At 40.4% G+C, this 23,645-nt stretch overlaps 2 protein-coding genes across 2 annotated transcripts; both read right to left on the bottom strand.

Moving 5' to 3' along the window:
• Nucleotides 1-4,507: 4,507 nt before the first annotated feature.
• LOC137603665 (calpain-2 catalytic subunit-like) lies at nucleotides 4,508-15,220 on the bottom strand. Its single transcript, XM_068327328.1, has 21 exons — nucleotides 14,941-15,220; nucleotides 14,485-14,554; nucleotides 13,771-13,889; nucleotides 13,559-13,692; nucleotides 13,321-13,489; nucleotides 13,155-13,238; nucleotides 10,894-10,979; nucleotides 9,988-10,059; nucleotides 9,690-9,850; nucleotides 9,391-9,560; nucleotides 9,070-9,081; nucleotides 8,740-8,951; nucleotides 8,584-8,620; nucleotides 8,404-8,469; nucleotides 8,153-8,210; nucleotides 7,993-8,057; nucleotides 6,967-7,035; nucleotides 6,793-6,871; nucleotides 6,597-6,713; nucleotides 4,856-4,911; nucleotides 4,508-4,688 (listed from the first exon to the last, which is right to left on the bottom strand). Exons 1-21 carry the CDS (start codon nucleotides 15,175-15,177, stop codon nucleotides 4,665-4,667), a joined length of 2,097 nt encoding a protein of 698 aa, XP_068183429.1. The 5' UTR covers nucleotides 15,178-15,220; the 3' UTR covers nucleotides 4,508-4,664.
• An 865-nt stretch (nucleotides 15,221-16,085) lies between these two features.
• On the bottom strand, nucleotides 16,086-23,431 carry LOC137603667 (calpain-2 catalytic subunit-like). Its single transcript, XM_068327330.1, has 21 exons — nucleotides 23,143-23,431; nucleotides 22,603-22,672; nucleotides 22,267-22,385; nucleotides 20,987-21,120; nucleotides 20,712-20,880; nucleotides 20,529-20,612; nucleotides 20,347-20,432; nucleotides 20,187-20,261; nucleotides 19,806-19,966; nucleotides 19,564-19,733; nucleotides 19,451-19,462; nucleotides 19,161-19,372; nucleotides 18,933-18,969; nucleotides 18,693-18,758; nucleotides 18,544-18,601; nucleotides 18,385-18,449; nucleotides 18,021-18,089; nucleotides 17,553-17,631; nucleotides 16,458-16,574; nucleotides 16,299-16,357; nucleotides 16,086-16,216 (listed from the first exon to the last, which is right to left on the bottom strand). Exons 1-21 carry the CDS (start codon nucleotides 23,377-23,379, stop codon nucleotides 16,193-16,195), a joined length of 2,103 nt encoding a protein of 700 aa, XP_068183431.1. The 5' UTR covers nucleotides 23,380-23,431; the 3' UTR covers nucleotides 16,086-16,192.
• Between the last annotated feature and the right edge of the window lie 214 nt (nucleotides 23,432-23,645).

Genomic DNA, 23,645 nt, shown 5'->3' with positions numbered 1-23,645 from the left:
AACAGAAATTTTTCACTCTTTCCATATAATTTTTCATTTGGTAGAAACAGATCTTCCTTGTCAGGTAGAACTCCAGGTGAACTCGATACAGTCGTGGGCGGGGACAACATATGACACCCTTATAAGGAGAGCAAACCTGTCCACATCTTTAACTCATCTGCTGGAGTGATGCAGTCCAAGGACCTTATAAGGTAAAAACAGGCTGAGTGCTGGGAGTTTGAAGTATTTCTCTATCTGCCAATAAGGAGAGACGATGCCAGTGTCGATAGTACAAAATCAACTTTTGTGTCAATTCTGTCCAATCACCAAATGTTTAAGGAAGTCAGTTTGAATGATTTTCAAGTGTTTTTTTTAAAAAACTGATGAATCAGTCCGATGTGTATGATTCACAGAAACTGACTCTTGTGCACGTTAAATTGAACTGCAGCCTTTGAGCTATGTCAGGTTTTCATTGTTTCAGAGGCTCACTGCCATATTTAAGTATATTATTGTAAGTCATGTGACATGTCAGTGCAAAGGTTATTAAAGAGGAAATAGATGAGGATTTAATCCTGGGTTAAAAAAACAATACGTTTTATTCAAATGAGGTCTCTTGAAAATGGTCACGGCTCCCAAGAGAGACGTCTCTGCTTTGGGCTGCTGTCCTCTGATCCCACAATATATCTTTTCAAGTGGTGGATTAATATAAAGATTTTTGATGTACTTAACTGAGTAGCTATATTTTTTATAATGTCACCCTATGACTCAGTAAAAGCTGTTGTCTCTTGTGTCATGATAAAATATATTTTCTCTGCTAATAGAATATTTACAATCACAAATCCCAACCTGTTGAGATTTTCTTGATTCCTTTTGGAGGCAACACTGAGCTTTTGATGGAATCATTCAATTAAAAAAAAAAACCAACAGAAAAACCCACAACTACCAATGACACTTTTAAAAAAAAAAATCCAAGTTTAGTGCGTAGCAGATTCTAAAAAGTGACCATAAATACAGAACCTTTGCTTCATCTGCGTGGATTAGTGGTTGATGGACCCACCCTGCATCCGCTATAGCTTGTTCTAAAACGCAGCAGACACAGACTGTCTAAATGTCAACATGCCACAGCCTGTCTGCTAGCACCTGCATGCACAGGAATATGTGACTGACAAAGGAACGTCTCTCTCCCCTTAGTCAAATAGCTGACATTTTGCTGTTTATGAAAATAGGATAGGTTTTCACAAAAACCTCTCTTTAGATGGCTGGAGAGTTTTTTAAGGTTTGTCCACCACAGCTAATGGCAGCCAGGAACAACTTTACCAAGCAGTAAAAGGGGAAATGCAACTCCAAACCACACGGTACAGGAAATAGCTGCTGCAGCACTCTCAGTCAGAAAACTTCATGTTGCTGCAAGTAAAGCCTCGACCCATCGAGTGACACAGTATGTACGAGTCTGTGAAGACTCTGACCTATTGACAAGTTAAAGGCACTGCATTGACCATATTCATCTGGCTCACGTTGGAGAGGAAGTGCTAAATGATTTACACACAAATAAATACAATGTCGTTGAATTGCTGGTATTTTAAAGTTAAACTAGTTATATATAGTAATAACTCACACTTTGACTACCATCAGGCTCCCACATATCTCCTGATTTTCAGGAATAAGAGGACCTGGTTGCTTTATCATCATTGAAGTGAGAAGTTTTTACATATAATATATTTACTAAAAATCAAAGACATTAACATAATTAAAACTTGCATACCACAACAGGTTGAAGTATATATAATTTACCCTCAATAACTGGGAAGTATACTCAAGTATTTATACTTTGCTCATGTATTTACATTACTACTCCACGACATCTTAGAAGGAAGTTAATATTTTCCACATTTGTACGACAGCTTTCATATCATGTTACTATTTCAATTAGAATCTTTACCTTTGTTTAGCGACACTCTTATTGATCGGAACAGTTAAGATCAGATTAACCGTTCCTTTCTCGCTGCTAAAGCAAAGTAAACCTGTTTAAACTTGTTGTGGTGGAGCTGAGAAATGCATCTTCACGAAAAAAAGAAAACAGGGCTGAGCACATGAAAAGATGAGGGCAGTGACGGTGCAAAAACAATAGATGATCCTATGGAATATGATGTATTGCTGTAAATTAACCGATAATAACAAAGACAATTATACACTGCTTTAAACAGCAGCAGTGGTAAAATGCACTAAATACTTTAACGTAGCAGTAATATTAATCCGTAAATATGATACATTGGAGAAAATGACTGTTTCACTGCACAATGAGAAACTCTGGTCAAATTCTTGTACTTAAACTGGGTTTTGAATGCAGGATGTTTTCCTTATAAACTGTATTAACTTAATGTGATGTTGGTGTTAACATTCAGATAATAAAGACGCATAAGGTAACTATATTCATATCAAATTATGCGCAGCCATAACACATCATTTTGCAGGGCCTTATATTGATGGTGGAATCACACAAATTTGATTACAGATTATTTATGAGACACTTTAGTAAAATTGGCTGAGTAAATTTTACACAGTTTTGCTTCACAGATTTGGGTTGGTCTTCAAAAAGTAATTCATCACTCAATAAAATGATGTTGTTCTGACCTTGGTTCAAGCTTAAAGGTAGTTGTGCAACTATTGGGTGTTGGTGTTGTGTTTTTTGGAGGTGGGAAGAAGCTGGAAAATCTGGAGAGATCCCTCTCAGACAAGGGGAGAACATACAAACCCCACACACAGAAAGCAATCGGACCTGGAACCCTCTTGCTGTGAGGCAAAAGGATTATCTGATGTACCATCAAACCACCCTGGATCGCCTTCCCCCACCCCCATTTCCATTTATTGTTTTTAAATCTTGGGGTGATACATAGAAAACAAATCTTTGACTGAATTCCCATATTTCACCGACACTCCAAATTCAAGTTTCTAGTCCACATTCAATAATGTAATCTGTTGTTATTTTGTCAAGTTATCCTCTATTTTTGCCCTGTTTGGCGATTATCGTTAGCCTCGCTTCATAATTGGCCTTAGTTCTTATTTGTTTTCTTGTACTGCCTTGAACAGCAGGTTTCTGATATCTGTCTTTGTATTTTCTAAAGAAATTATAAAAATCTGCTATGAATCCAAATGAGTAATTGCACCTGTGGCTTTTTTTAGACACTCATGACTTCATTTCAATTGTGTCTGCATTTTTTTATTGTCATTCAGTGAAGCTTTACCAAGCGCTGACTAATTTCATGACACAAGGTGTTTTTGTGATCCTACACACTTCTTAGTCATAAACTTTTGACAGGTCTGACAGATGTTCCGTGTTCCCTTCGCCTCCCCCCAGCCCCCTCTCCCATGTCTCTCTTTCACCTTATACATTTTTTTTCCTGAATTTAGTTGAGAATTGTCTAATTTTATATTTTACAATCTCTAACTTCTCACAGAAGTTATTTGCGGACTCGGAGCTTTAGGTTGGCACTGACTTTCCAGAGGCCTTTGTTCTTCTTTGCTTTGGAGGTTGAGTAAAATTTTATTTCCATTCTATTTCTAATGTCTTTATCATTTAGTGATCAGTCAGTAGGGCTTTGGAGGAGACACTGGTGCGGTAGACAGGAGAATATGGTGGTAACTAAGTTCACATAACAGTGTTTCCGTGTACCATCCATGTCATGACCAGAGGCACAGTATCTCACCACTCCTGTTGTCCCAGGAACGAGTTGAGCAGCTTTCTGGGTCTGGTTGTTGTGTCAGCTCCGGATGGGTGCCACCTGCTGCTGTGTGTCTGTTCAGCAGTTTGCTAACTTGCTCTATAACACAGCACCATGACAGTGTTCTTTAATTAAGACAAAATTATTTAATTTGGTACCATGAAAATTGATTTTTTAAATTATTATATCTGTTTACTACTGTGGTTTAATTGGTCAATATTATTTTATTGATGTACGTAAACACTAAATGCTAAACTGGGATAAGCTGACAGTGCTTCCATGGTGTATCCAGCCTATAGCCAGCTGGGGGGAGGCAGGGGCTGGATACACCCCTGACCTGCATGGAGGAAAAGGGACTCTTGGATGGCTAAATACCACCTGAAATCAGATAAGGAACATGTGCTGCACATTAAGCCATAATCATGTATTCAGTATTTCCCACAGAAAAATTGGGTGTTTCAGTACCTTCAGCACATAAATAGATAGATGTATAGATAGATAGATAGATGGATACTTTAGTAATCCCGGAGGAAATTCTTGCTCTGTAATACCTAGCTCTGGCTAGTGAACAGGGGTGGCAAGTGTTATAATGGGTATAATATGAGGGACTCAGAAGCTTCAGTTTATTTTTTGGTCACTAAAACATGAGAATGAATGAATTTGTCATGAGGTCTGAGAAAAGTGATCCAGCTGCTGCAACAAGGACTAGGCTCTAGAAGGAACAAAGATGGCACAAAGAGAATGTTTTGATTTTAAAATACTGCATCATATCTAAGATGCAAAGTAAACATACTTTTATTTATGTGGTATATTTTTATTATAATAGTAAACAACCAAACTCAATGAAATCAATCCCCTTTAAGATGACCACCACTCATTAAAACCAAACTAAACACAAACAACATCCCCAAGAAAGCCAAGCAATGCTGAGTCGAATGTCTAGAACTGTTCACAAGTAGAGTTCTTCTACAGCATCGTCAGCTCCAGCCACTGAGGATCAAAACACAAGCACAGTATGTTAGTGTATTTAAATCAGGTTACCACTGCTAAAGGGAGCTTTCCCTCAGTGGTTTTTCTTTTTTCTTAAAGGAAGGCAGAGAATTAAGGCATGAAATTTGCTTCTTGTTTCCATGTCATCATCACACTTCAGCACGTACCTCCTCGAAGTTTAACTTTATCTTACCGGACCTATTCTCCAGTTGTTTGAAGGTGTCTGTAATAAATAGGAAAAGGCAATATAACTCTACATCATGTGAACGAGGCAGTAAGATACAGTTGTGTTCAAAATAACAGCAGTCCAACATGAATAACCTGTTTTTGGTAGAAATTATGTTACTGCATGGCAAATAATTTACCAGTTGCTGTAGTAGGGTCATAGAAAACCAACAGAGCCAACAGTCATGATATGTTTGCACCTGGGTCTGTGTAATTGAATAATGAATTGAAGGGGCGTGTTAAAAAAAAATAGCAGTGTGGAGTTCTATTAGTGAAGTCATTCAATCTGTGAAAAAACAGGCGTCAATCAGGTGGTCCTTATTAAGGATGAAGCCAGCACATGTTACCCTCAAGCATTTCTCTCTGAAAACCTGAAGAAAAATGGGTCGTTCCAGATATTGTTCAGAAGAAAAACGGACTTTGATTAAAATGTTGATTAATGAAGGGAAAACGTATAAAGAAGTGCAGAAAATGATGGGCTGCTCGGCTAAAATGATCTCCAATGCTTTAAAATGGAAAGCAAAGCCAGAGAGACGTGGAAGAAAATGGAAGACTACCATTGGAATGGATGGAAGAATAGCCAGAATGGTGAAAACTCAGCCAATGATCAGCTCCAGGATGATCAAAGACAGTCTGTTACCTGTGAGTGCTGTGACAATTAGAAAACACCTGTGTGAAGCTAATCTATCAGCAAGAAGCCCCCGCAAAGTCCCACTGTTAAAGAAAAGTCATGTGATGAAGAGGATACAATTTGCCAAAGAACACAATTGCCGGCCAAAAGAGAAATGGAGAAACGTTTTGTGGACGGATGAGAGTAAGATTGTTCTCTTTGGGTCTGAGGGCCGCAGACAGTTTGTCAGACGACCCCAAACACTGAATTCAAGCCAGAGTACACTCCAAACACAGTGGAGCGTGGTGGTGCAAGCATCATTATATGGGGATGTTTCTCTTACTATGGTGTCGGGCCTATTTATCGCATACCAGGGATCATGGATCAGTTTGGATACATCAAAATACTTGAAGAGGTCATGTTGCCTTATGCTGAAGAGGAAATGCCCTTGAAATGGGTGTTTCAACGACACAACAACCCCAAACACACCAGTAAGCGAGCAGCTCTTTGGGTACAGACCAACAAAATTAAAGTCATGGAGTGGCCAGCCCAATCCCCGCACCTTAATCCAATAGAAAACTTGGGGGGTGACTTTAAAAATGCTGTTTCTGAGGCAAAACCAAGAAATGCAGAGGAATTACGGAACATTGTCAAATCATCCTGGGCTGGAATACCTGTTCACAGACGCCAAAAGCTGGTCGACTCCATGCAACACAGATGTGAAGCGGTTCTCAGAAACAGTGGCTATACAACTAAATATTAGTTTAGTGATTCATAGGAATGCTGAATCCTGGATAGTTTTCAGTTATTCAGTAAATATTTCAGTGTGTAAAGTAAAATGCAGACACTGCTATTTTTTTGAACAGCCCAATGTTCATTTTTCTTCTTTTTCTGTAAAGTAATTAAATAATTTCTGCTTTTTCTTCATGTTTTGATTTGGAATATAATTTGCAGTGTTCCCAATGCATGGAAATAAAAACTGTTATAAGGATTTTGGGGTTTACTCAATTTTTTAAACAGACTGCTATTATTTTGAGCACAACTGTAGGTAAATGTCGCACTGGCAAACTCACCGAAGAGCAACTCTAAGCGGATAAGGCAGCCCACAAAATTATCAAAGTCAATGGAGAGGCTTGGCTCGCTATAGCGGGCCACGATTATCTGATGCAGGGAGTTGTTGAGAGAGAAGCCTGTTGAAAAAGACAAAAGATGAACTTCAAATGAAGTGGGAAAAGGTGGGAAAACTTCAAGGTGGGAAAAACAACTCACCGGCATGTTCAACAGCCATCCGCATCTCACAGGAACTCATGCAGCCACTTTGGTCTGTATCTTTTCCTTTGTACAGAAGCTAATGAATAGCCCAACACATTAACATATGACAACATGCTACTGGTAATGCTCTGCAATGAAGTGTTGATGTGGATACAAATACAAAGAACACACCAGAAATTTCTCAATCTTTGCCCACAGGATCTTAAATTCAACGATTCCAAGTTTGCCGCTTCCGTCTTTCTTTAAAGAATACATCAAGGAAAATAACAGGACATCTCAGGATTTACTGCTGTAAAATAAAGGATGGCATTTCAAATATCTCCTTTTGACAGAAATGGATGATGCTTTCCTTTTTAATATTTCATTTATTAGAATGAAACCTCAGAAAAAAAGCCAAAACATGCTAATGTTGAAATTTTGTCAGAAAGTGAGGAATGGGATATTTTTCCATGGATAAAAGAATAATTGGTGATGGGAACATTTTGGTAAATATATTTGTACTTATTGACAACTGTCAAATGAGAAAACTGTTATGTTGACAATGACATGCTAAATACGATCTTTTGTAGGTTATTATTTACATATTTTTGAGCATATTCAGGAAGTCACTGTTGCAGGCTAACAACTTCCCACAGAACCTACTGCAAAATCACCTTTATTATTGTGATTTTATTGTTTGAATTATTTTTATATTTATAATCAATTATTTTTCAGGAGGAACTATCCGATAGATTTTGGTGCTAAACCTGGTCCATTCATCCGTCCACATTCTTGAAGAGATGACCTAATCATCTCTTATACGTCCGGTTATCCACCTTGTGGGTCGTGGGTATTTGCTGGAGCCTGTCCCAGCTGATTAGTGGAAGAGGCGGGGTAGACACAGGGTGCGTCGCCAGGGCATTGCGGGGTGGTAAACCTGATCATCTCCATCAAATTTGAGGCCTAAAATTTTAAATTCCAATTTCTAACCTGCTCCAATATATTTTACGACGAGTCTTCAGCTCTTCCTCTATATTTCTTGAACGTAATTTAAATTAGTTTTTGTGCAATCCTGTTACCAGACAGGGAAACAAACAAACCAACAAACAAACCAGTCAACTGAGTCAGGTGAGAACATCTATTCATTGGTGGTAATAATAAGAAAAGGGATGTTTTAGAGGAGAATTTGTGACAGTTTTTCCCATCTTGGAAGGATACGTCCAGCAGATTGATCATAGAGCGGCACGTTGTCATAGTAAAGCCATTGTTTTTAATGTCTGTTCCTGAGACACCATATGAAACAGAATGAATTGTCGTCAGAGTCAGGCCCACATAAATGCACTTGGCTGAATGATAAGAAAGAAATAGATTCACTTACTTTTACCCACCACACGGTTCAGAATTCTCTGCAGCTCAAAGGAATTAATCTCCACATCCTACGAAGCATGCAACATTTTTCAGATCACTGAGATCATGAGGTAATGTATGCACACACACACACACACACACACACACACACACACACACACACACACACACACACACACACACACACACACACACACACACACACACACACACACACACACACACACATATATATATATATATATATATATATATACTTACATCTCCAGCAAGCTGTCCAAACAGTCTCTTGAATCGGTCACAGATATCGTCCATATCAATATCAATCTAAAGAGAAAAAAGTCAAGTTTTTAAAAAATATTAATAAATATAAATATTTTTTGATAAAATATTAATAGCATTAGCCTTCAAAAGGATATATATCAGGGAATATAATGTTACCTCCTCAACATGGCACTCGACTGGATCATCAATCTCTCTAAACATAGCAAGTCAAAATTAAATTATTAATGAATACTTATATATTATACCTTGATTATATATTTTTTGTAATCATGAATCTACATTTATTTAAAACAGAAAAAAAAAAGACCATACACAAAGTCAGCTCTTTTCTCAGTGAAAACCCGCACATAAAAGTCTCCGTTCTTGTTTGGCTCAAAGGTGGAAGGGACAATGAGGTATTCTCCTGGGGGAAGAGAGAAGTGGTTGCACACTTCTCGCAGGTTGATGAAGGTCTCAGAGCGCGCTTTCGAAGCATTTCTGAGGAAGAAGTTTCTTTTCAGATGCACTTGAGTTTTGCCGGAGTACTGCAAGATAACAAGAATGTGGTGCTTTCACACGAGGGCGCCATACACCTTCCCTTAGGGCCTCATTCTTTGTGTATGTGTGAGAAGAATTCAGGAATGAAATAGTATTTCTACGTACCTCCTCAGGCAGCTGAAAATGACAGACATAAAGAAATATATGCAAATGTCAGAATAGGTGCAAATGCTGAAAATACAAATTCCAAATTATATAAACAGGATATGAACTGTCAAATATATCTGCTGCAATCCACGTCTAAGGATTCACAGTCACACAATATATTTTAAAAACAGGACTGAGGGAACACGAAAGTTTAATTTTATTGTACAACAACCTGACATCTCCTGCATCAACAGCATATTAATAGGATAAAGGGTGAGATCTAATGAACGTTACAACCAATCCTGTCTTCCATCACTGTCATGGTGAAAGACTGTTTACCTCATAGATGGCAAATCCAATGGTCTCCGTATCCTCTCCCATTTTCCTCATGCGGCGCTTGTTCTTCTGCATTAAACCCACAATTACAGTACAGCCATCCTCACCGTCATCAGGGTCGTCATCCTTCTCATCCAGCTTTATTACAAATTGAGGATTCATCCAGAAGGAGTCTAGGAAGCACAGCAATGGGTTAGCAGAGAGCTTATCAACAGCATTTTGACAGCCCATGCTCACTGCATATATTTTTATGCCACAGTTCAATATTGAAAACTGGGGGAAGAAGAGAAAACTCGTCGTACTTGGATAGTTTCTGCATCCACCAGCTGACACGCCTCTTCTCCACGAGTCTTCGTACTCAGACTCTGCCCATTTCTTATACTCATTGCTGGTGAGAGCATCAGGTGTGAGGTTGCAGATCTCAAGGCGGGAATATTGGCGCAGAAAGTCGGAAAATGACATCCTGTGTACAAAATAGCACAAAGAAGAGTAATAATAAGACCACAACCTGTCATTTAGGAGGTGCTTCTCTCTGATTGGAGTGTTGATAAAATAGGAGTACATCAGCTGTAGAAATCAAACAGTTTCAAAGAAGTTTACCAAAACTCCCCATCCTCAGCCTTGGTCAGCCTTTCTCGGTCATTAGAAGTCACGTATCGCCACTCACTAGACCTAGAAACAAGTCCGAAAACATTCTTGGTTATAGATGCAGTCAAAGACAAAAGACACCTCAAGCAGAATTTACCAGACTCTCTGTTGGGTGTGGATGTGTAGTGTTGGTCTCTATATGCCAAAAGTTCAACAGAAACTCACACTACACACACTGTAAAACTTTGATGGAAATGTATTAATGAAATCCGAGTAATATTTTACACTTTAACAATATTCAATTGTTTTCAGGAGTACAATCTTAACTTGTCAAAGCGGAGCATTGTGGGAAGTTGTGTGGAAAGTGGAGGAACTAAAATGTGAAAATGAAACATCCTTTGTCTTTTGACACTGATGTCCATTGGCTAGTGAGCATTAAACAAATGGAGTTGGTGTTGTTTGAAATGGTGTTACCAAAGTGTTTAGAACTGATCCTGGATTGAAAAAAAACTTCTGGGCCCCTAAAAACATTAATGTACATATAGAGGAATCATAAACAGTGTTGAGAAGTAATGCTGTTTGTTTCATTCGCTCTAAGTAAGTAACTCACAAGGCAGCAGCAGTTCATTTACTCTTCTGGTCAGGGAGTGTGTTCAGAGCAGATCAAACTGGCACTCACACTCACGCTCACAATCAGGATTTGTGAGTCACATCTTCTTGCAAATCAAGTTAAGTGATTCATCTTTACAATGCTGACTGATTTTTTTTTCTTTTCAAACAGGGCCAAAAACTAGAGTAAGCAGTGTGACATAGCTGTCAATGATAATGTGTAGAGTTAATTACCTGTAATTGGGGATATATGACTATAATAATTTCACTTTCTACCTTTAAAATAATACAGTACAGAGGAGTACTCACTCGTCACTCCAAGCTCCATTCCATTCCACCTGACCCCATGGGTTTCTAATCCTGACCAGCTGCACTGTGTCTCCTCCGTACTTCACCTGAGAGAATATCAGTGTCACTTACTTATGAAAAAAAAAAAAGATTCTCATAAAGGACCCTAAAAGCAAAACAAGGAAAACTATTGTCTATAAAACAATATAACCAATGTAGTGTTAGTTGTGTTGCAATCCTGTTGTGTTTATTTTGCGTTTGTGTTCCTCCCTGTTTTCTGTTTCCCTGTCTGCAAGTGTTTCGGATTTCCGTTGACAAGGAGTTGACAAATCAAGCAGACAGCTGATGAGACACACCTGAACTGTACAGTATCTGTCATCATTTTACCTGTTTCCTACTGGCAATTCCTCCACTTATCTGCCAGAGACTTCAGTCATGTTCGTGTACCTGGTCCTCTCTCAAGTGTTTGCTCTTTTTCCCCTCATCTGCAAATTTTTTTCATTCATGCTCTGCTGTCTTCTGTTTTTGACTTTACCCTTGTGTTTTCAGCCTGAGTATCAAAATTGCCGCCTCCTCCAGCTCCTCCGGGGGGAGCCCGAGGCGTTCCCAGGCCAGCCGAGAGACATAGTCCCTCCAGCATGTCCTCAATGTTCCCTGAGGTCTCCTCCCGGTAGGACATGCCTGGAACACCTCCCCAGGGGGGCGTCCAGGACGTATCCGGAACAGATGCCCGAGCCACCTCAGCCAGGTCTGCTCGAGGCGGAGGAGCAGCAGCTCTACTCCAAGCTCCTCCCTGGTGACTGAGCTCCTCACCCTATCTCTAAGGGTGCGCCCAGTCACTCTATGGAGGAAACTCATTTCAGCCGCTTGTATCCGGGATTGTGTCCTTTCGGTCATGACCCAAAGCTCATGACCATAGGTGAGAGTAGGAACATAGATTGACCGGTAAATCAAGAACTTCGTCTTGCGACTCAGCTCCTTCTTCACGATGACAGACCTATACAGCGACTGCATCATTGCGGAAGCTGCACCGATCCGTCTGTCAATCTGATGTTCCATCCTTCCCTCACTTGTGAACCAAACCCCAAGATGCTTAAACTCCTCCACTTGGGGCAAAGACTCTCCACTGACCCGAAGAGGGCACACCACCCTTTTCCGGTCGAGAACCATGGCCTCGGATATACAGGTAGAGGTGCTGATCCTCATTCCACTTGCGTCACACTCAGCTGCAAACCATCCTAGTGTAGACTGAAGGTCCAGGTTTGATGAGGCCAGCAGGACAACATCGTCTGCAAAAAGCAGAGATGAAATCCTTTGGTCCCCAAACCGGACTCCTCCGGATCCTGGCTGCGCCGAGAAATTCTGTCCATAAAGATTATAAACAGAACCGGTTATAGAGGGCAGCCCTGTTTAAGTCCAACATGCACCTGGAACAGGTCTGACTTACTGCCGGCAATGCGAACCAAGCTCTGGCTTCGGTCATACAGGGACCGGACAGCCCTCAGCAAAGGGCCCTGAACCCCATACTTCCGAAGCACTCCCCACAAAGTACCATGAGGTACACAATTCAATGCCTTCTCCAGATCCACAAAACCCATGTGGACTGCTTGGGCAAACTCCCATGAACCCTTGAGCACTTGATGGAGAGTGTAGAGTTGGTCCAGGTTCCGCAACCAGGACAAAAACAGGATTGTTTCTCCTGAATACGCGGTTCAACTATAGGTCTAATCCTACTCTCCAGTACCCTGGAATAAACTTTCCCCGGGAGGCTGAGGAGTGTGATCCCCCTATAGTTGGAACACACATTCCTCCAGTCCCCCTTTTTGAAAAGAGGGACTACCGCCCTGGTCTGCCAATGCGATGTTAAACAGATGTGTCGACCATGACAGTCCCTTCACATTCAGAGACTTGAGGTACTCAGGACGAATCTCATCCACTCCCCGTGCTTTGCCACCAAAGAGTTTGGCAACCACTTTGGTGACTTCAGCTTGGGTGATGAACGAGTCCACTTCTGAGACCTCAGCCTCTACTTTTCTGTGTAAGACATGGAAGCGGGATTGAGGAGATCCTCGAAGTATTCTTTTCACCGTCCGACAATATCTTCAGTCGAGGTCAGCAGCTCTCCACTTCTACTGTAAACAGTGTTGGCTGTGCACCGCTTTCCCCTCCTGAGGCGCCGGATGGTTCGCCAAAATTTCTTCAAGGCTGACCTAACAAGTTGTACAAGTTGTACTCTGATAATATTATAAGTGCTATGTACATAGAGCAAAGCTTCTCCTTACCAGTTCGGCACCTGTCACTGAGTAAGCATGGCCTTTCACCAACTTGCGATATGTGATAGCCTCTGAGTCGGCCGAGCTGGTAATCTGTGATGGAGAGCAGACGTTAGTGACGATACTACAAAAACACCAAACTGACTGGATGAGGACAGAAGATAATCAAACAAACATCAATGGAACATCCCAGGAGAGATCCTCTCTCCAAAGCCTTTTGAATGATATGGAAAAGGTGAGGATTTGGTTTGCTCAGATCATGTCTCTCGGCAATGCCTCCAGTGAAGTCCTCAAAACCCTCAGTGGTGGTACCTCCAGAAAGAGCCTCATAGCATCCATTTAACCTAAAGGGAAATGGGTTACTGAAGGAACACACAAACAGAAACGTGTCCAGATGCTGCAGTCTTCCATACTTAGCATAGGCCTTCTCCAGCAGTGCACTCCAAAACTCTGAACCCTCTGCTGAGTGAACAAACAGCAGCTTCCCATCTCTGGTGGGTAAACGGTCATCGATCACCACATCCACCCACTCACCAAACTGCCAAAACTGAGAGTCACACAGGAGGTACAGTTAACAAATTTACACATGCCTCTGTGTTACTCATTTGTATTGAAATATTTGTACCTCGAAGTGAAAGATCCCTGCATAGTTGTCATCAAAACTCTGATCATGCGGGACAACACGATGCAGAACCTGTTTGTTGAGGGTCAGGGATGCAATAGCTGCCAAGAGCCAACAATCACCTGAGGCACAGGATGATATTGTTTCAGAAAAGGGAACTCCCATGCAACACCCTGACTATGAAATATTATGAAGTTGTTGTTCATTATGAGTTTCATGTTATGACACATGTCCAAAGCAGTCCAGGTATGCTGTTTGCACACACCTCAGACACTGTCTTGTGTCTCAGTGCTGCAAAGTGTCCGGTCTCACCCATGTATTTCTGCACCCTGTTAGACTGGATGTTGACAGAGGCCAAAGCAAAGCTCAGAGCACAAGTATTTTATAAGGAGTGGTTTTTATATTTGAGCTGAAATTTAATAAATGAGCAAAAGAGAGATATCCAGAATTAAACTAATCAGGACTGGAATAGTAATGGTGTCAAGGGAGACTATCTGAGAATATTTACATCAGTTTGCTGTTTTATTTGTGTCCGACTGTAGAAATCAATTGTTTTCATCCTATTGCATTTAGATTTGATGATACAAGAAACAACAACAGACATTGTGGGAAGACATGAAGAAAATTCAAAATGCTTGAATATGACTTGTGTGTGTGTGTGTGTGTGTGTGTGTGTGTGTGTGTGTGTGTGTGTGTGTGTGTGTGTGTCCAGCTCACCAAGGGCTCCTTGACAGATATCAGTCCTAGTTGCATCCTCAATTATGAATTTTGGATTGGAAAACAGTTCCTATGAAAAAAGAAAAGTGTAATAATGGAGTCACGCTGCGATGCTTCCTACCATCTCCACCCTTTATTCAAAGTTTAATTTTACATCATCACTTCCTTTGGTGATTATGTTTCACTGGAAATGAAACTTTATATTTTTTGCAGCCATGCTGGATTACATCCATTGTTCTGCTAACATTACAAATAAACCTGCTGTTTGTTTTATATTTTTTTTAAGTTTACATTGACCACAACATCTTTTCTTCTTAAAATAAAACACATGTTGGTTGATATTGAAAATCTATCTCGCGGGAATATATAGCCACTGGTTCCGTTTTTCTAGGATGTGACGTAGCAGCCACCAATTGACATTTTCTTCCATTGTCACCCTTTACCTGTTGTACCCACCTTTGGTCTTTTCCAGGTGATACCTCGGACTTTGTGGGAATTTGGTCCAAGTTCTTTGTATCCTAAGGAGGATACCAGCGCCTCAAAGCTTTCATCCTCAAACAGCCGTCTTCTTTTCAGACAGCTTTCTTTCAGGGACTCATAGTCCTGGTTCAAGTATCTCACAGCATGAGAGTTGGTTCCAATTCCATGTGATTTGTCTCGGTTATGCTGAAGTCTCTGTGCAATGCCCGACATTTTAAAATTCTGTAAGACTTTGTGCGTGGTACTGTCTCCTCTGTGCACCTGTGGTTAGACTGGTTCACTGTTGTGTATTCTGACTTGTTAACCACACCCTTTACATTGTTCATACCAGACAGAAACGTTGGGCTCACCTGTGTCCCTCCAGCCTACTCTACATTTGGTTTTGATCAACCATGATCAGACCATACTGTGTGAGGCACCCATGGGGACTGGTGTAAGTTCAAAAAGAATCATGGAAGAATTCTCAATCTATCTAAAATTGTTCAACACAAATAAAGACTACAGTCACTGAAATTGCACAAATAATGCCTTGCTAGGAATAGAGTAGAATAGAGTAGAGTAGAGTAGAGTAGACTAGAGTAGATTAGAATAGAGTAGAGTAGGACTTTATTCATCCCTTCAGGAGGTTCCATCAGGGAAATTAATTTCTCCGTCACACTACACACAGCACAGTGAGTACACAGGAAGAAGAGACACACAGAAGGTAATGCCAACACCACATAGAAGGAGTAATAAATAATAACCCACCAATTAAAAAGAATATACAAATACAGAGACATAAATGGGCTTAGGAATAAGAGGGCATGAATAAATAAACCTGTAAACCAAATAAACCCGTAAACCAATAAATAAATTAACTTTGTAAACAAAGTGAGGAAGGGTACTGTACCCATTTCATTTTCGCAACATGTGCAAGACTAATACAGAAATAATAGTTTAAGGTAAGTTGTGAAATATTTGAAACACATTAACCTGTTTCCTACTAAACACACACAAACACACACACGCGCACACACGTACACATACACAAACACACGCACGCACGCACACACACACGCACACACACACAAAACACGTATGTGGAACATGTTTTCAAACATTTTTTATGTATTATTTATTTTCCAGGAACTGTCAGAATCATTTCCAATCAAACATTTTAGCCAAAGCCTTCAGGGCACACAGCGTAGCAGATATCACAAAGGCATCCTTGCCCATCTTCTCTCCAGAGTTAGTAGATGGCCAAGGACAACCACTGGAAGAAGAAACACAGTTGTTCAAAACACGCTGGAGTAAAGGTGCAGATAACAAACAGCCTGTGCTTTTCTCTTGCTTACCTTTTGCATGTCCAGCTCAATCTTCCCTGAGTCGCCTACTTCCAGCAACTTAAACATTTCTGGTTGAACAGAAGGAGATATTGTGAGTAAGCAGCTGTTGGATCACACAGGTAAGTATGAGATAAATGAAATGATTTCTTTGAGATTGCTGAGACTTACTAAAGAGCATTTCCAGTTTAATGAGACAACCTACAAAGTTGTCAAAGTCAATGGCATACTGAGTATCAGCATAACGATTGACGATGGCCTGCAGCACACCACTGTTGATGTTAAAACCTGGACAAGAGAAAGAGTTGTTGCTTTAGAGCGACTTCTTCTTGACAGGTTACTTTCATACACAAGATTGTTTTCTGATCCCGTGTTTTTAAAAGAGGAGTGCACGTTGATAATAGAAGATTCCTGTGACACAGCAGGGTAGCACAATGGCGTAGTGGGTAACGCTGTCGCCTCACAGTAAGACGGTTCCAGGTTGATTCTTTTTTGTTCAGAGTTTCTATGTTCTCCCTTTGTCTGCGTGGATTCTCTCCGGGTTACCTTGACTTCCTCTCACCTCTAAAAATATGCAGCTTAGGTAGGTTGGTCACGTCAAATTGTCCATAGGTGTGAATGTTAGCCTGAGTGTTTTTCTTTAATGCGGCCCCACAATTAGCTGGTATCTCATCCAGGTTGTACCCTGCCTCTTGCCTGTAGCAAGCTGGGATAGGGACCTGTATGTTGGATTAGTGGCTGAAGACGATTACAGTTGTCTCATCTTACAGGAGATGAATGAATGAATGAATCACTGCAATGACAAAGCTTATCTGTCATTTTATGTCAATATATATAGCAGAGCATCTTTATCTTGTCCAATTTGGTTTTACTTTTTGTCATCTATTTATGTTGTTTAATGGCTGTCCATCTCATTTAAAAGTCTTCTGTCATATCTGCATTTTTCTTTGTGTGATTGTCTGCCCTGCCCTGATTGCTAGAATGTGTTGAATTCTTTTTGGTGTCTACATATTTTCCTTTGTAATCTGCTATTGAATATTTGTTTATGTGAATTGTTTTCCCTGAGTTATGCATTTGGGTTTGAGTCCTCGTCTTGTGTTGATAATCTTAGTGTTGCAGCAAAGCATATCGTAATCTTCAAGGTAATAATATAATTTTCATTTTGTTCATCCTGGAACAAATTACCACAATTTTTTTTCCAGTATGAAAGAGATTTGTGTGGAATCATCTTCACTGATATGGGTTCCCTCGTGCAAAAATGTTTACCTGCTTCAGCAGCGGCGTGTCTCATCTCATGGGAGCTCATGGTGCCAGAGTTATCTGAATCATGCTTTCTGAAAATGTTCTATTGGAATCCATGTTGCAGCATTAAGAAAAACAGATAGAACATAAGCAAGACTTAACCTATGTAGATTTAGAAGTATATCAGCTGATAGTATATCAGCTGTAATAAGAAAATCACACAATACTGTAAATATTTCACTTTGTTAAATATAACAAGTGATTCCCAAATATGACATAAACGCGTACATTTTCTTTTGGCACTACGGTCCCAAAAAAAGGTTTGGCTCCTTTTATAACGCAAATGCAAACATGATTCATGACCAGACACCAACTGATGCTGCTTATTACCATTCAATTTGCTTTTTTCAAACAGCTGATGAGAAGCAGATTTTTAAAATAAACCTGATTAAAAAAACGGTGTCTGGCTTTCAACTGTAAATCTCAACTTACCAGGTATCTCTGGATTTTGTTCCAAAGCACATGGAACTCCATGAGTCCCAACTTGGCACTTTCATCTTTCTGGAGATTGTTAAGGATCAAAAATAAAAGTTCATATCACAAGTCATATTGTGCATTTAAATTTGTTAACTAATGGAACAGCAGAAGGAGGGCAGAATGTTGAAATGTGCAGGTTTTTCTGGCTTCCTCCCAACACCAAAAACACACAATTTGTCACTAGAAAATGTTCCGTAGGTATGAGTTTGAGCAAGAGTGTGTGTGTCTGTTTTTCGACTGACAACGAGATGATTAAGATCGTCTCATCTTGTGAAAATGGATGAACACTAAAAGATTTTTCATTCTCTGGCAAGGATACATCCAGCAGACTGACAATAAGGCGGCAAGTTTCAAGGCTGAAACCATCTGTCTTGATGTCAGACCCTGAAACAGCATATAAATATAAATAGGTCAAACTCTGAGTAACTGTAAATGAAAAGGCTGCATATCACCATATGCAAGAATATGATCCACTCACGTCGCGTGACAACTTTATTCAAAATGCCAACCAGTTCAAATGCCGATACCTCCATGTCCTGTTTTAAAAAATACATAATCCCTTTGACTTGTTATCCAGGTTTGGAGTTGCATCTCATATACTGTCCATTTGCACTTAGATTTACTCACATTGCCGGCAAGCTGCATGAATATTTTCTTGAAATTGGGGTCCACATCACTCTCAGATATCTCCTCCTGTCAGAGAAAGGTTAGATGATTCTATTTCTACAATAAATGTAAGCACTGGCCCTTCAAATTTTGCCACTTGAATATGTTGTTGAAAAGTTAACATTGCATCCAGCAAGTAAAAGTTAATGCATATCTAATGCAGTATGTTTCAGTCATGAGAAAATAAAGTCTTCATCTTACCTCCTCTATTTCAGCATGTATGTCTTCCTCCAGAGGACTGAAAAAATAAAAATGTGTGGCTTTAGCACACCCTATTGACCAGTAAAGAAAACACATTTACAACATTTTTTGTGACATGAAGGAGCTGGCCTCTGAGCTTCATACACTAGTTAGCTATGTACGCTACATGTCTGAGGTCAATGTTACCCTGAAGACATAAATCATTCTGTGTGGGTATAACAGAGATACCTGGTTGCAGCCTGCTTCTCTGAGAACACCCTGAGAATGAAGCTGCCATTCTTATGAGGCTGGAAGGTGGAGGGGACTATGGCATATTCTCCAGGGGGAAGCTTGAAGCGATCACACACTTCCCGTGTGTTGATGAAGGTTTTGCTCATAGCCACCGCTCTCTGTCGCAGCAGGACATCTGGGCCCAGGTGGACATTGCTGCGACCTTTGAGCTGATGATCAGAATATTACAAGACTGCCAAACAGCAACCAAGAGATTAATTACTGACACATATAAGTACAATACACACCTGAGCTGGGACCTGTATTAGATAAAGAGAGAAAACGTGAGAAAAACGATCAATTATCTGAAAAACACATGTGAAATAGATTTCATGTAAAACGTCAAATGATTCAAAGACACCTTATAAATGGCAAAGCCAATTGTCTCAAGGTTATGGTTGAGTCGCTTCCGCTGTCGTCCATCCTTTTGCATCAACCCCACCAGGAACGTGCACCCATCCTTCCCATCCACAGGATCATCATCCACATCTTCCAGACAAACCACAAACTGAGGGTTGGATGAAAATGTGGCTGAAACACAGAAAATGCAGTTTTTCAGACAAAGTAGTGGAACACACATTCTCATTTTGGATCTCATGCTACCTGAGTTGTTGCGACAGCCACCAGCAGTGGATCCGGTCCTCCACATCCCTTCAAACTGGTAGTGGTTCCAGTGGCGCACATCATCACTGGTGAGTGTGTCTGGGGTCAAGTTACAGATCTCCAGACGTGAGAACTGCCTTTTGAAGTCTGAGAAGGACATCCTGAGTAGGAGAACCCATTTCTCAACAATGAAAGTTGTCTTGTTTCTCACATATTAACTTCAAGTCACTGTTCTTTCATTAAATCTGACTAATCTAATATTTATAATTGCTTTGAGGATGCGGATGTCTTTGATTTAATTCCATACTGGAGGATGAGCAATATGGCTGAAACTTCGGACTTACTGTGGTATGAATGCAAGATAAAAGACAATGGATTTACCAGAACTCTCCATCTTCAGCTACATGATTCAACTTTGAACTCTCAGCTTCACTGACACATTTCCATTCCTTGGATCTGATTGTGATTAAAAATACCTGTTAGTAAAATCATGTATATAATCAGTTATGGGTGATTGTAATTAACCTAGTTAATTATCTACCCATCACTCCATGCTCCAGTCCACTCCACCTGACCCCATGGGTTCCTTATGCGAATTAACTGAAGTGGTCTGCCCCGGAAAATAACCTGATAGATCAACAGTAGGAAATATAATTTGCATGCAATTAAAAAAATAAACTACAACACCACACAGTTTGGTGACAGTTTAGATAAATGATATACCTCCTCTGCACCGGTAACTGAGTATGCATGTCCTTTGACAAGTTTGAGAGCAGTCACTGCTTCTGTCTCATGGGAGTTAGTGATCTGTAAGAAACAAGAACAATCATTTAAGTCTTAAATCACTACCGCATGGAGGGTTTGTTTGCAAACAGGCAAGGAAATTAGAATGAAAATAAGCTTTACATCAATAGAGCAGCCCATCAGTGAACCCAGGCTCAGGGCTTTCTTTACAATTTGGAAGAGATTTGGTGGAGCCTTGTCTAAAGTGTATGCTTCCGATATTCCTCCTGTGAAATCCTCACACCCCTCAATTGTGTTTCCTCCTGTCAGGGCCTCATAGCAGCCATGGACCCTATGGGGCACAGAGGGCATAGGATGGGTTAGGCAAGTTTAAGTCATACAATTCTGCTGTGCAAATGTTTTAATAAGGCAAAACAAATAAGGAGAAAAGTTCATACTTAGCGTAGGCCTTCTCCAGCAAGGCACTCCAAAATTCTGAACCCTCTGCTGAGTGAACGAACAGCAGCTTCCCATCTCTGGTGGGTAAACGGTCATCGATCACCACATCCACCCACTCACCAAAGAGCCAGAACTGAGGAGAAAAGATTCCCTTGAGTTAAAGAATTCTGCAGATTTAACATGTCTTAAACTGAAAAATAACCCTGTCCTCTGCAGGTCACATAAAAAGTAAACTGCTTTAAAGGTCCTATATTATGCTTTTTTTAAAATTCAAGTCATTCAGCTCCCAGATGTCCAAATACACTGTATTTGAAATGTCTTGCCCCAAACTGATACGTGGTCCTCAATATCTTTGATTGAATATTGATAAAATCACTTCCGTTCCGGAAGGACTCATTGTGATTGGCGTGCCTTTGAGCTCTCTCTCTATCAACAAACCCCTTGGCTTCACATACGTTTTGTTTACATGCGCCATATGAACGCGCATGTTACTGTCGGATCATCCATTGTCTGGAACTTTCAGTAACTTCATTACTACATATTTCGCTCTTATTTTTCTCGTGTTTTTCACTCTTGTTTTCCATTATATAACTGTTGATTTTTCTGCGCCAAGTGTGAAGCTGCTTTCTCAGTCATGTAACTCGTGGCTCATTGTGTAAATACAATGAAAAAGTGGAGGATTTTTTTGGAGGAGACACACAATGTTAGCAAATTGGGATAGAAATCAGTGGAGGACATAACAGGTGATTACAGACAGGAGTTAATAAAAGATGTGTTTCCCAACAATCGTCACGGACAATGAGAGATAAGAACACCAAGGAACTGAGCTAACACAGTCTAATGAAACATGGGATTTTACCGGAGAGGTAAGACTAAGGTTATTTCTTGTATTTGCGAAATATATTGAACTGTTGTCTGTTCCCTGCTTTATCTCTGTCCACTAAGCCTATGTCAAGTGACCAGGAGGATGAATGTATAAATATAGCACTTGACTCATACAAACTTTTATGCAGATTTTTTCTGAAGATTTCCTGAAATAAAACTCATCTTTTAGCATGATTCATTGATAATTGATTGATTATGTTTGACCAGAACAGATGGAGAAAACCTGTGTTGTTAACAAATGTGAGTCAGCCTTGTGGCCAATGATGATGGTGTACGATGGTCTGGACTGCGCTACGTTCAAGTGCAAGTTTATGGACAAACAATGCAGGATGAGGGACAAAATAAAAGAGAAAAAAACCAGTAAATTTTCAGATGGAAATGAGTTTTTACTTACTTGGAAGTGAAATATCCCAGCATATCCTTCATTAAAACTCTGGCCAGGAGGAACCACACGAGACAAGATCCGTTGGTCTAGAGTCAGACAGGCAATTGCAGCCAGAAGCCAGCAGTCACCTGTAAAGTAGGAGCACAAACAAAGTCAGATTGGGTAATATGTGATGTTACTGCAATATGCCAACACCCCTTCTCTATGATTATTTCTTCTTCCAAACTTAATGCAAGAGTGGGTGGAGGATTTCAAACCAAGGACGTTTGTGGTTGTCTTCTACAAACAAAAAAACACATCCATCTCCATCCACCCATGTGTTGGATGGAACCGTCTTTTGTTTACCCAGAGCGCCTTGGCAAATGTCTGTCCTTTTGGCTCCATCGTCGATGAACTTTGGGTCTGAGCACAGCTCCTGCACAGAATATTAAAGCAACAAGAGATAGTCAAACGTACAAGCACAATTCTGAAAATGTTTCCTTGGCTGTCCAGACACAGCACAGAGGTGGTCAACGGATTGTGATTTGATGATTTCATGAGAAGGGATTCTACGCACTTGAAAACAAATAACATTTCAGGCAACAAAATATTCCTTTGATCATTTCAAACCAAGGTCACAAGGCAGAATAAATCCTAACAGGCAACTGGTAATAATAATAGCGTATCTATAATCGTCACAAATGCAGTATTCAGAGCTTTTCTACCTGGTACTCAAGTATTTGGGATATATTTTTAACCTTTTCATCATGATGAACAAAAAATAATTGTTTTTTTTTTGTCTTAGTAAATGATTACAAATGAGTAAATGAAAACCATTTACACCACTGAAGAGTCGCTGGCCAGCCCACCAACCACGGTGTGATATTACAGTCTACGTTTTCTTACCGTTGGCCTTTTCCAAACAACACCTCTGGTCTTGGATGAGTACGGTCCCAGCTCTTTGTATCCAAGTGACTGGGACACAGCTGGAAAGCACTTGTCTTCAAACAGCTGTCTGCTCTTCAGACACTGCTGGCGCAGAATCTCATAGTCTTGTTCAAAAAATCTCACTGCATGCTGCTTGGTGCCGATGCCTTGCTCTCTCTGTTTTTCATGGGCCAGTCGATTTGCTGTGGACGTCATCCTACTGCGTCAGGTGTAGATGGGCTCTCCCGAGTAGTGATTTCGTCTTTGTGAGTCGTGTTGACTTCTGAGCTGGTCTTATAACAAAGCACCATCCACATGTGTCTTCCAGACTCCTTTATAGATGCCACAAAGCATGGAGAAGGCAGGGTGGGGTCGTAGACAGGGAGGGGCGTCCAGTGGACAGGTGACACTGCAGACAGATAAGCCCATAAGCAAATCTGCAACCACAGGCACACATCTACAGTATAAGCTGTAACAGCCTC

The sequence above is a fragment of the Antennarius striatus genome, chromosome 11, assembly GCF_040054535.1.
Source record: "Antennarius striatus isolate MH-2024 chromosome 11, ASM4005453v1, whole genome shotgun sequence".
Lineage (NCBI taxonomy): Eukaryota > Metazoa > Chordata > Actinopteri > Lophiiformes > Antennariidae > Antennarius > Antennarius striatus.
Note: the sequence above shows the minus strand (reverse complement) of the source record. Positions and strands in the feature narration are given on the sequence as shown.